The following is a 13,852-nucleotide window of genomic DNA, read 5'->3' as shown; positions in this document are numbered from 1 at the left end:
CGGAGACGACTCCCAACCTCGATCGGCACGCCTCCTCTAACTGTCGCGAATGCGCAGACGGCTTTACGGCAGGCAAGGGGTGGGGGCCGCTGGGGGTAAGGAGGAGAGAAGGAAGCAACCAACCAACCAAGTCGCCCCCACCCCCCACCCCCACCCACCCCGGACCTGGTTTACGGCTCCGGGCTCAGGCTCCGATGCGGCCGCTGATTGGCTGCTGAAGGCTTGGTCCCATCCCAGTGACCCCAAAGTGCTGGAGGGAGGGGGCGGGGGTGGCCCAGTGCAAAGTGCATCTCGAAAGCCCCCTGCCTGGAGCCCCCGCAGCTGGCACTTCGGACCCTGTATGACCCGGGACCTAGCTGCCCCGAGACCTCCCGTGTGCCCCCGTAGCTGCGAGCCTCCGGCCCGGAGCGCGGCAGCCCCTGCTCCGAGCCCTCAGACCGGGGCTGCCCCCCCCCCCCACTCGAGCCGGGACTTCCTCCCTGCACCCCTGCCCCGAGGCTGCCCGGCGGTCAGGACCGTCGCCCCAGTTCTGCTCGACTGTCCGGATGCTCGCCGGGCTGGGGCCGTGAGCACCGAGAAGGATCAGGAACACCCGTGTCCGGCCCTGCTTGGAGTGTTTGTTCAATGGAGAAGTTGGTGAGTGTGGAGAAGGCTGAAAGGAGGAAGAGAAGCAGCAGCTGAGGAGACAGGTAAAGTCAGTTACCTCCCCCGAGGGGAAAGGGGCTGGCTGGGAGAGAGAATCTCTGCTTCTTCCTGTCTGCCCTTACCACTCTTCTTTGCTACCCCTTCCTCAGAGCCCCCTCCTCCTCGCCCCTGGGTCACTGCACCACTCACTGGTTTCTGCTTTCCAGGTTTGAGCTGGCTAGAGAAGACGAGAGAGCAGGAAGGGGTCAAGCCACCCACCAGAGAAGCAGCAGAGAGCCTCTGACCAGCATCCTCTATAAAGGTAATGAGCCAGATCTCCCCTCCCCCATTGTTTATTCCTGGCCCCTACCTCATTAAGCGTTGCTTTATTTTCAGTGTAGTTACCTGGAAATGTGACTCTTTCCTGGCACCCAGTTTCCCAGCAAAAACAAAACACTGTGCCTGATCCTTAAGATTTTAATTAATAACTGCTTTATCTCAGAAATATATTTTCCCCTTTCTCTCTGTACGTTGTGTTTCCGTTTTCTGCATTATCTCTTGTACGTTGTACCATTTACCCTGCTCTGAGACTTTGAGACCTTTTTGTAGCTCCCCCCCACCTTACTCTCATAGGAATTCCTCAATTCCTTGTTAATTGCTTGTTAATTCTGAATGACTCTGCTTTTTAATTAAACCACAATTTTCTGTTTTCCCCTTATGTCTTCCTATCACCTTTCCTCTACCTCTATCAGAAAATCTTTTGAGTTAACTAACTGACAAGGGTTTGGTAGAGGAAGGTACAGTAATGGCTTGAAATTTATGAGTTTCGGAAAATAATGTGACTTTTTTTCCAGTGGAAAGTGAATCTGTGTACCTGGATAGTGTGGATAGTTTGAAAGCAGAATTTGCCCCTGAAGCACTTAAATATAATTAGCTCCTGTGGCTTTTATGTGTTTCTGTGTGACAGATGTGGATGGATTTTGAAACTGTTATAAAGATAAGTAATATTTGTTACACCTTTGATTTTCTAGAAGAACTTAAAAAACTTTATACAATATTATGTTAATCATTGACACTCAAGAGTTTGCAAGCACAGGACTGTTTTGGTGTGTTTAGAATTTAGGGCTTTATTTTTGCACTCTTCATAGATGAGATTTTTCATCTCAAAACCCTTATAGATAATTTATTAGATTGAAATTTAAGCATCTCATTCATACGATCACATTTCTGCCGCTGTATTTTGTTGCTGCCTCTGAAAATGCACTGAAGGTAAGTTTAGGACATCCATATACTTCCTAAAGAGGGAATATGATCAGGGAAATTATATAAGAGTTAATTCAGAAATTAGTCAAGTGAATGACTTCTCTGCCATCCAATAACAGGGGTATAAAGTGACTGGTTAATCTCAGAGTTATTTTAATATCTCAGATTGTTTTGGGAATTTCAGGTACAAAGAAGTACTTAAAATAGCAGAAGTTGTTAGGAAATTTTTGATTTACTCTGTTCCACTGGACTTTGTCTTCTCCAAAAATAAATTAATGTCTTTCCTGATTCTTTTAATTGTGAAGACATTCCTAAAGATATTTCTAAGTGCTCTGAGGGTTTGTGTTTTTCTTGAGACCTGGAACTTGACACCCAAGAGTGTATGCTACTGAGTGAGACTGAAAATCAGTATCTAGCAGTGACTGCTCCCATGGTGAACATTTAGGGCAGCCTTTATATAGGGCCCACTTCATTTCAGTAAAAACTATGCTTAGGTCTATCAAGTTAAAGGCAATTTTCTTTATTTAAATATGCAAATCACCAGAGAGATGCCTAATGATGACTTTAGGATTTTTTTTTTTTTAAGATTTTATTTATTTATTCGACAGAGATAGAGACAGCCAGTGAGAGAGGGAACACAAGCAGGGAGAGTGGGAGAGGAAGAAGCAGGCTCCTAGTGGAGGAGCCTGATGTGGGGCTCGATCCCATAACGTCGGGATCATGCCCTGAGCCGAAGGCAGACGCCCAACTGCTGTGCCACCCAGGCGCCCCAGGAATTTTTTTTTTAATGCTAACATATTTTAAGTATGTGTTTAAGGTAAAAATGAATTCTGTATTTTCTGTTCAGGCCTTCTCACTTAAATATTTTTTCTACTTTAGATAGAACTCTAGCGTGTTTTCATTTGCAAGGGGTGTTACCACCTGAGATGATAAGAGAGCGGGTCTGTGGCAAGTCAAGCATGGACGGCACAGAAATGACATTGCTTTCTCCTGGTTGCCATCCAGATTATTCTCATTGCTTAAATATTTCATTGATCCCCTTTCAGCTTTTAACAGTTTTTCTAGTATTAGGGAATATATATATATATATATATAAATTGTTGGTATTGGTTGCAAATACTAGCATGACTGAGAGTGTTTGGTCTAGGTCATGCTGAACATTTAAAACATTTAATCCGGGTAATTATTTACCAACATGGACAGTTAGTTTACATTTTTCAACCCGCTAGTTAACTTTGTCTGAATTCTCTTGCCAGGTACATGGGTTTTTAAAGAAAAAAAAAAAAAAGGTAAAGAACCCAATTTATTTGATAACCAAATACAGATTTATAGTCACATAGGGAGAATAACTGATTTTAACTGAAGATCTTCAGTGATGTATTTTGAGGATGCTTTGGCTCCGTAGTTTTGTCTTTATACCTGAAGTGATACCGTTCACAATTGCTTAATATTATGCTATATATAATATCTATTTTCTTTGCGTTTAACTTTGATAACATAGAAATTCATACGATTCCCAAGAAGTCTAAAGTCAGATAAAGTTTATATAAGCGTACCTGATATCTGACTGACAGCCTTTCATGTCATTCCCAAGTGAAGACACTCCCTAAGTAGAGAATGATTGTCTGCTTTCTTGCTAACTTCCTCAGTACTGACGTGAGGCTGCTAAGATGATCGTGCCAGACGTGAGTTACTAGGATAATATTGACAAGACCTCCTCCTTTACAATACTTGTGATTTAAACCTTGAGTTGAGCCTGGATTAAGTGAGTTATACAATCTCCTCTCTTGCCTCTTCCACATTCCATGAAAATGGTTGGTTTTTCCTGCTGGAACGTATGAGAATTGTAGATAAGTCGTGCATGATAATACATCCTTGTGTTACATGGAGGCCCAGCAATTTGGAGGAAATATGAATGCCCTTACTTGTTCTAGAACATAAACGCCATGCTAACTATGTGGAGTGATACTAAAACACACTTCTACTTGATTTTGGGTTGCAAGCTCTTGATCATACAAATAGTGCTGTTCAGTAGAGACCTCAGTGGTGTGGCATGCTTTGGGCCTTGTGTTCCTGCAGCCATCTAGGACCTGTGAGCCTGTGATGGTTTTTTTTCTCAGAGCCACTATCCTTGGAGTTGCTGATTTTATTTTCATACCAGCCTGTGTCTCTGTTTGCTCTACAAAGAAATGCTTATTTCCTTTTTTGAGTAGCAAGCTGTTATCTTGTTTCTAGTTTGTGTGAAATCTGAAAGCACAGTTCTAATTTGTATCACTTAATCCAAAAATGTGTGGACTTTTAGTGAAAATAATATGCAAAAAGCCATTAGAGACTAATCATTTATGCCAAAGGAAACTGGGGACATGTGGCAGATCTGGTGAAAGTTTTATACAATTTTAGACAGGTCTTAACTGTATTTTGTTTTATAGTTATTTTACGCTTCGCTCTGTTCTGTGAATATAAACTTCTTTTAATTATGTGAAGCAAGAAATTTGGTTTCAACTTAATGCAAGTTCACTTGGCATCTTTATGGAATTTAGTGGTAACATTTTAATTCCTAAATTTATAGTCTAGTATGGTCAACAGTGTAAAAGCTCAGAGGCCTGAATGGTTTTCCTTTGACACCGTGTAGGGTAGAAAAAGATGGATTCATAAAATTTAAATACGCTATTCAACACACTATCCCATTATCAACACACATTCACCAAACAATCCCAACACACATTCCTCAAAATGTGTTCCCACATTGGGGAAGTGGCTCATTTTGATATGTAATTCTGAAGTCTTCCTCGTTTGAATGTTTTTTTTTTTTTCCTCTTTTCTGACTGAAACCTGAAATGGAATTTCTAAGATTGCACCCTCAGAATTTTAGTCATTCTGAGTCATTAATTTAAAACAACTCACATTTACATATATTTCTTTAGAAAATTGCCTCCATGGCCATATTCTTTCATTTTATAGGTGACTTCCAGAAGCTCTCAGATTTTCGAACTTCACTTGAGGGGAAATAGACTTTTTTCCAATCTCATCTCTGGACTTCCTCTGTGATTCTTAAGAGACACCTTTAGCACTGGATAGTGTATTTCCTTTTTCAGTTCAGTAGTCTTTTAAAAAAAATTTATTCACATGTGGATAGCTAAATTCTGTTAAGTGCAAACTCACATAACACCAAGATAAAATTTACTACTTGTCTCGTGCCTTGGCTATTATAATGGATATTTTGGTAATAAGTCATTGCCCTTCATAACTTAAGGGATACAGCTGACAGGAATTAAGTGTCTATTTTTTCCAGGAAAGACTGATGCATGTGAAGTGTGCTTTTTTGGTTCAAACCTATGGTTATTATTTATAGCACTTAGTATTGTCAGAAAAGAGAAAAATGATCTTAACATTTCTAGGTATATTTGATTTATTTTAAGTATGCGGAACTTTCCTTTTTTTTTTTTTTTAAGATTTTATTTGAGAGAGCAAGAGCGAAAGAGAGCACAAGTGGGAAGAGGGGCAGAGGGAGAGGGAGATGCAGACTTCCTGAGGAGCAGGAAGCCCGATGTGGGGCTCGATCCCAGGACCCTGGGATGATGACCTTAGCTGAAGGCAACCGCTTAACCATCTGAGCCACCCAGGTTTCCCAAGAACTTTCTGTTAAAGTTCTACCAAGAGGTAACAGCAGTGGCCAAGGCTCAGCAGTGTGCCAAACACACGTCAGGCACTCAGTGGACTTTCATTTGTCTGAATGAAGGAGCCCATAGAGCATTATCACAAGTTACTGTGGTTTGTGCACCTTTCTTGTTGAGAGAAAGAGTCATTTCATCTTTTAATGCAGCCTTTTCTTGATATTATTAATAAATTAATACCATTTCGTATTCTCCTCCACTCCCGCCTTGCATGTCCTCCTCCACGCATACCCCGTCTGCCTCCAGGGAAGGGGCCATGGGTAGATGGAAGACAGTTAGAACAAGGATTCTTAAAGGCTTGAAACCGTGGACGGTCATCTCCACTTCTCTTGGGAGGCAGGGATACCAAAGACACCCTTGGAAATAAGGTATCCAGTGGTGTTGATTTTTGAAATGTAGCTCATGTAGAAAGTAATCACCTGTTCATTTGTGGAAAATGCTGGAGGCTCATCATTGGAGACCTCAGTTTGCATTTTTTAAATAGAGTTTTTATTTTAGTATAGTTTTGGATTTATATAGAAAACTATTTTATAGAAAGATTTTATAGAAAAGATTTTATAGAAAAACATGCACAGATAGTACAGAATTCCCATATACTTCACACCCAGTTTCCACTAACATCTTATATCATAGATGCATTTGTCACGGTTAACGAACCAACAGTGAGCATTATTATTAGTTAAAATCTATATCATAATCAGATTTCCTTACCTTTTACCTAATACCTTTCTTCTGTTCCAGGATCTCATCTAGGACACCACATTACATTTAGTCATCTTGCCTCCTTAAGCTCTTTTTGGCCGTGACAGTTTCTCAGACTTCCTTGTTTTTGATGGCCTTGACATTTTGAGGACTACTGGTCAGGTATTTCGTAGAGTGTCCCTCAATTGGAATTTGTCTGGTATTTTTCTCATGATTAGACTGAGGTTATGTGCTTTGGAGAAAAAGAGCACCAAGGTAAATTGCCATTCTCATTATATCATACTAATAACATGACTTGGCACTGCTGCTGTTAACCATGATCACTGAGCTGAGACAATGTCTTTCAGGTTTCCGTGCTGTCCTCATTGGAAGGAAGTCACTATGCATGGCCCACACTAAAGGAGAGGGACTTATGCTCTACCTCCTTGAGTAGGGAGAATCTACGCAATTCTTTGGAATTATGCACAGATTTTGTTTCTTCTCCCCTCCTTTATTTATTTATTCAAAGAGTGATAGCAATATGGGCATATCAGTATTCTATACTTCGGGTTAGACTTCAGTAGTACTTGAATTATTGTGTTGAAATTGTTCCATCTTGGCTACTGAGAGCTGTATTCATTGGCTCCTGTGTTCCTGTGACATAGCCCCATCACTGCATTTTTCTTTGAGCACTTCCTTTTTGGCACAGTGAGATGCTCCAGGCTCATATTGTATATTTCTTTTCTTGCCCCACTCTCAGAATTGGGCATTTCTGTAAGGATAGTTCCGCATTTTTTGCAGCTTGCCTTGTAAGAGTTGTTCTGATCATGTCTAATTCATTTTTTTTTTTTAGAAATGATAGGCAGTTTTAAGTCAGATATTATTTCCAAGTGCATCTTGGTCAACTCTTTGGCCTTTCTTGAAGAAGTTTGACAAGGGAGAAAAAGGTGTGGAAAAAGGAAAGGGTCCAACTGGACTACCCTAATTTGGGTGGGTTGAAAATTCTGGTGCGCACCCAGGAGCACCTGTGACTGCCAGTCTTCCCAAAAGCATGTCAGGTTGCCAGGTCACCTGACCTTTCCTGTTTAAGTGACACAGGGCTTAGCACACCCACCCCATGGGGAAGGGATGGCAGTTTTCCCAGTGAGTAATTCCTAGAGTGATTCTAGTGTAATGTGTGGAACTTAGTATGTGCTCTTAACCTTAGTGGAATTCACAGACCTAGGATTTAATTTACATGGAGAAAGGCTCTTTTTCTTAAAGTTGTAGAGAAAATGTTTTTAAAAATTCGTGTGGGGAACCTGGCAAGAAATATTGTTAATCTTTTACCTATTTTGATGTAGGCATAAAGGAACAACAGTTTCAAAATGGTTAACATAATGCTTTTTGGGCATATGAAGTACCAGCATTTAAAGACATAATCTCCTTTTAGTTGTCATAGATTCCATTTTGTCCCTGGCCACCTACTGTATTGAATGAACACATACTTTCATTTTTATCCTGTTTAGAAAGAGCAAGCGCCTACAGTGTCAGTTGAAAAGTAATTCAGATGAATCAAGTCTGAAAATATATTCTGAAAAGAGCAAAAAAATAAAAGGAACCTGTGTTTGTATCCAAATACCAAATGTGTGATTTTTTTTTAAATTATCTTTGTTCATTTCCAAAAAACTGCCCTTTTAGGGGAAAACATTCCTGAAAATAAACCATAGTCTATACCAGTTTGGAGATTAACATAGGTACCAAGATGATTTTCTTGAAGCGTTGATCTGAGTTCTTTCTGTGCTCTGTAAGTTTGTTATAAAGTGCTAAAATTTAAGCTTGTCAAAAAGTAGACGGTGCAGCAACTCTGACTCTTTATTATTTGGAGGAATCTTCCCATAATTGGTATTTGTTTTTAGGTTAAGGAAGCTCATTCACGCCGCCGTCTGGACACACTCTGAGCCGCCTCCTCACGATGCTGTATGTGCACAATGGTTGTTAGGCAATCCACGTATCAGGAGAAGGGACGTTCTTCCATAAGGTAGGTGACTGGGGGCCATTGGTCATCTGTGCAGTTCTTGATTTCCTTCAGATCCACTAATGTGTACAACACACAGCACTTGCTAAAAGAAAATCCAGGTTTGCCTTGACATTGATTGGATCTTGCACAGTAGACCTCATTTAAGTGCCAAGATAATTGTCTCATTTTTTTAAAAAAAATCTGAAGCTGATTGTTTTGAGCACATAGTAGTAGTAGTTTTCATTAATTTCTTCTAATGGTCTTCAACATCTTGTCTTATAACTCTAAAAACAAGCAAAAACCTATTCCAAAAGGATTTTCGGTTTTAAAATTTCTAAGACAGGAGACTTGATTTTATAGTGTTGATTGAAAAAGTAGTTGAGTGAAGAGATAAGGGGGAAATCATGTTTATTAAGAAAACAAATTGTCAGGAAATTTCTCGTTTTAAATTATATTACTTAATAGTAATATGTAGGAGTTTAAAATAACCATTTTCAATGTACAAAACAACATAAGATACTTGATTTTACTCTTAAGCTGTGACGATTTGACCTAGGTCAGGCTTAAGTTTACCTTTGTACAATATATAACGAGAAGTTTTACAAGATAGATTATTATTGGTAACAAGATTATCCCAAGATGTCTAACCTACATAGGAGACCAAAATGTCTTTAAAGGACTTTATCACATAATTTTTTATTTTTAGAAATGGAAGCCTACTAATTAGAAGATGAGTCTAATCTATTCCTTAAAATTAGCCCAGATGGAATGGCTTTTTAGAAGCATGTTAGTTTAAGCTTCTGTAAGCTTCCGTAAAGCTTAAAAATGCACTGCCAAAGTTTTTGCACACACATGTGTACGATGCCACTTTTCACCAATTCAGTTTGGACTTTTCTTCTTCACAGGAAGGAGATCTCATTTTATATTGAGTCTGAATGCACACCTCTTTTGTGACCTATTAGAGAGTGCAGAAATTCAGTACACTCCTTTTTCTTTAAAATGATTTTTTTCATGTGGTGAGTCAACAGAATGTTTCAGTTCTTACAATGTTCACATATTTTGTGTGATCTTGGTACTCTGCAAGAGTCAAACTTCTGGAAAACAAATTAGACTAGTAGAAAAGATATGTGGCAGAAAAAGAGGGGTGGTTAATCGTGCATCAAATAATAAGGTAGGGAGGAGAGAAAGAGAAAAAGAAATAAACAAAAGGAAAATACATGTTGTCTGTGCATTTTACTTTAATTCACTCCATCTACTTCCCCATCCCCCTCCCTCCCCAAACCTTTCGCCCTTTAGGGCTAAAAATAAAATATTGTTGAAATACTTTAGGACTCACCTAAAGTTTTTTACTTTTTTTTTTTAACTGCTTTCTCATAGTTAAAGGTCTGTAGTCTTCATAGTCTATGAATTGTCCATTGTCCGTAGTCTATCAATTGTCCACGTGAACTGTCCCTATTCACTCACTAATCTGTGATAGAATCCTTGAATGGTTTATAACTGTGCATGAGGGAAATCAAACCCATCCAACTCCTCTCTTGTCTCCCATTTTCTAGCTGTCCAGCGTCATCTTCCATTATACCTGAAATAATGCTGCTACGTTCATGAGATCTTTGCTTTGAGTCTTCAGAAGACTACAGAAGAAATGTCCTGTTTCAGAAATTTAGAGCTTTAAGCCTGGCTTTTTGTTTGAAATCTTTTATAATCTTAGGGAAATTTGGTCATAACAGGTGCATGTTACTTAGTTGTAGTCGGATGAGCTGTCATTACTCAGATTTACACAATTTAACAATGGAAAATTCTATGCCATTTAACAGACACACCATGAGGAGCCACGTATTCTAAATTTCTTGTATTCTGCTTCCCCTCAAAGGCTGTTCCCGGTGACCTAATGAATCCTTTGTAAAAAGCGGACTCAGCTAGGATGTTACACCACCACTGTCGAAGGAACCCTGAACTCCAGGAAGAATTGCAGATTCAGGCTGCAGTGGCCGCTGGGGATGTTCACACAGTACGGAAGATGCTAGAACAAGGCTATTCTCCCAATGGCCGGGATGCTAATGGCTGGACCCTGCTTCATTTCTCTGCAGCAAGAGGGAAGGAAAGATGTGTTCGAGTATTTCTAGAACATGGAGGTGAGTTTACCAGAAGCAAACTTTTCTTACCAAGGAGAAACTTAAATTCTATTTAGTTTAAAATGTATGTGCCCATGTATATAAAACATTTATCGCTTCTCTTTGGTTAACACCCAACTTCTTATTCTCGCCTTTGTGAATATTTGTTGCAATTATGCTGAGTTTTTTTTTAAACCAAATTGTTTAAAAGAGCAGTCTGGTGAATGCGCTTTTTCCCCCCCATAGCTCTATTTTTTATGCAGCCAGGTTTTCCCAGCAACCCTTCATGTTGTCCAGTTGCTTTTGTTTCAGAAGCAGAAGTGGCTGTGGGACCCACAATTAGAGAGTTACATAAGTTTCCCCTTTGGTAATTGCTCGTGCAAACAGAGACCTAGTACAGGCCCCTTTAAATATCATGGCCTTAATAGCATTGTATCTTTTGAATTTACCTCTTGTAAAAAAAAAAAAAAACTTTTGGATGGTTTCTTTTATTGCTGTTTTAGAGCTCTTGCCTTTTCCAGAATTGTACGTAGTTTCTAGCTTAGAAGACAGGTTACCTGAGATCCGTTTTGTATAAATACACACAAATTGGGAGCCACCTTTGACATTTTATGCTCTTGCTTCAAAAAACTGTCCATTCCCATAGTTAATAATTTCCATAATTAATAATAACTAATAATTGCTCTAAATTAGTTTACTTTTTTCCCCAGTTGAATTTCTACTTACTTTCTTTTCCAGAGATGGACTGTATGTATTTTATCATTTGTACCCATTTGATCTCTGTGATGATGGCGTAAAGCAGCGTAGTTGGGACTCAGGTTCCATACGTGCCCTTTGGGGGCCTGAATTGCAATTTGACAATCGGTTAGCTTCATTTTTAAGGTGTACTGTGTTACGAGACTAGTCAAACTTGTAAACCTCCTTGAAGTACAGAGAACTCTAGAAGCCCCAGGGCTCTGGTGAGGGCTGTGTGAATCGTGTGCACTGTGAGCAGGAACTAATTGCAGGGCACTGCTAAGCCTGAGACTGAGTCTTCACACATCCCAGGGGCCCTGTAATAGGAACTAGATCCCTGGAACAGTGGACTGTGGACAGGGCCCAGCCATTTGCTGTCCCATGCCTCCTTCGTAGCTGCCTTCCAGCCCTCCTGCTGCTCTTGCTCCTACCTCATTTCACCTTAAACCTTGGAAAGCTCACTTCCGAAGTTAGTGAAGGGAAAAATGGAAGAGGAACAGGAGACAGATTGGAAAAAAACTGAAAGGTGGGTGTAGGATCAGAACACTTAAAATTCTGGCTCTGCTTACCAAGGTCAGAGTTTGCAGTTTTAATCCAACCTAGTCCTGTTACTTTCTGCTGCCACCAGCCTTGCTTTTAAAAAATTAACTAAAAAAAAAAAAAAAAAAAGTTCAGTTACTCAGGTCATATATTGTCTCCTTAAATAAAACAGTTTTCAGATAAATTACAAGTAAAAGCCAAAGACCCCTTTGCCCAACTCCCAATCCTTTATGTCTGTCCCCACTCAGAAGTAACCATAGGTATGAGTTTGGGGTCATTTCCCGACATTATTGTTCTCATAGAAAATATGTCCTATTGTGTTGTGTGTGGCTTTAGAGCATAAATGATATCATATTGACCATATTATTCTATAGTTGTTTTTCACTCAACTATATAACTTAAGTGTTTTTTGTTTTTGTTTTTTAATATCAGGGATTGGCAAATTTTTTCTGTAAAAGGGCAGATAGTAAATATTTTAGGCTTTGCAAACTCTACTGTCTCTGTCATAATTACTCAGCTCTGCCTTTGTAGCGTGAAAGCAGCCATAGACAATTTGGAAATGAAGGAGTGTGGTTGTGTGCCGATAAAACTTTATAAAAGCCAGTGGTGGGCCAAATTTGGCTTGTGGGCCGTAGTTTACTGAGTTTACTGAACCCCATTTCCTCACCCACCCTCACCTCTGTGTGGCTATGGGTGTGTGTGTGTGTGTGTGTGTAGATATTTTTTAATAGCTTTTATTGAGGTAGAATTCCTATGCCTTACAATTCACCCATTTAAAATGTGCATACAGTTCAGTGGCTTTTAGTATATTTATAGTTGGCCATCCATCACCACAAGTTATTTTAGAACATTTTCATTACCTCAAAAAAAACCTGCGCCTGTTTTATATTAATACATGTAGATTTACTCTGTTCTTTTTAGCTGCTAAATATAATATTTATTAGGATGGACAGACTATCATTTGTTTAAACCATTCTTTTTTTTTGAGAATGGCAGGAGATTTTATTTGTTGAGAACGTAATACGTACATACACGTGGTTAAAAACCAAACGAAAGGTATTCTGGACTGTTCAGTGAGGGGAAAATGCCTTCTTTTTAGAGCCCGTCCCTTAGTCCCCTTCCCGGAGGCAGTCTGTCTTACTGGCTTCTTTTGTGTCCCTGCAGAGATAATCTGTGCGTATAGGTGTACATAATTTTTCTATCCACCTTCTAGCTTGCTCCTTTTTCATTAATAGTCTGTTCTGCGTCTTGATTTTTTCACATAGCAGTTGAGCTAAGTGATAGTTCCTTGTCATTGTATTGACACTTTCAGATTCTGTTGAATGGATGTAATTTCTTTGAACTTACCCCATTGTTGGACATTCTGATTTTTCATTTTTCTGCTACTAGAAACCATATTACGGAAAATGTCTTTGACTCTTTTTTTTTTTTTTAAACATATGTGAGAGTTTATCTCTTGGACAATTCCCAGAAGTGCAGCTGCCAAATCAAAGGGATTTTAAATATGTATATATATGTATATATATATATATATATATATTTTTATATATAGATTTTTGACAAATAGTCTTCCAAAGAAGGTTAGGATGGCCCTGACCTTACTGACCAGGTGGGATGGTGCCTGTTCCCCCGCCATTGTCAGGAATCTGTCACCAGATGGTTTGTACTTCCTCTCTGTGATTTGCTGGCCTCTCTTTCTCACTCTCTTTTTTTTCCCCCAGGAATGACATTTGAGTAACAAAACATTGCAAGACTGGGATGCTTTGCTGGTCCTTTTCTTTTTCTTTTCTTTTTTTTAAAGATTTTATTTATTTATTTGACAGAGAGACAGCCAGTGAGAGAGGGAACACAAGCAGGGGGAGTGGGAGAGGAAGAAGCAGGCTCCCAGCAGAGCAGGGAGCCTGATGCGGGGCTCGATCCCAGGACCCTGGTATCACACCCTGAGCCGAAGTTAGATGCTTAATGACTGAGCCACCCAGGCACCCCTGCTGGTCCTTTTCTTACTGATTTGTAGGAATTGTCAATATATTCTCTGTTAGATTTACGTTGCACCAGTTGTCTCTAAGTTTTTAGCTTTTTCACATTCGTGAGGTCATGTTGGTTGTTGGGCAGAAGTCTGCATTTTAACGTAGGTGAATTTTATTTTTCTTTTGCCTTAAATGGTTTGTGCTATTTTGTATCTTGTACATCATACCCAAAGGTCATTATTTGCCTGTATTTTCTTC

The 13,852-nt window shown here is 39.5% G+C and overlaps 1 protein-coding gene across 1 annotated transcript in view; it reads left to right on the top strand.

Moving 5' to 3' along the window:
- The first annotated feature begins 79 nt into the window (after positions 1-79).
- The window catches only part of ASB7 (ankyrin repeat and SOCS box containing 7), a 49,743-nt gene continuing 35,970 nt past the window's right edge, over positions 80-13,852 (top strand). The window contains exons 1-4 of the mRNA XM_008687584.2: positions 80-689; positions 852-946; positions 8,141-8,262; positions 10,112-10,373. Coding sequence (XP_008685806.1) covers positions 10,163-10,373 — 211 coding nt within the window. The 5' untranslated portion in view covers positions 80-689; positions 852-946; positions 8,141-8,262; positions 10,112-10,162. The remainder of the gene's footprint in view (positions 690-851; positions 947-8,140; positions 8,263-10,111; positions 10,374-13,852) is intronic.

The sequence above is a fragment of the Ursus maritimus genome, unplaced genomic scaffold (genome assembly GCF_017311325.1).
Source record: "Ursus maritimus isolate PB19 unplaced genomic scaffold, ASM1731132v1 scaffold_27, whole genome shotgun sequence".
NCBI lineage: Eukaryota > Metazoa > Chordata > Mammalia > Carnivora > Ursidae > Ursus > Ursus maritimus.
Note: the sequence above shows the minus strand (reverse complement) of the source record. Positions and strands in the feature narration are given on the sequence as shown.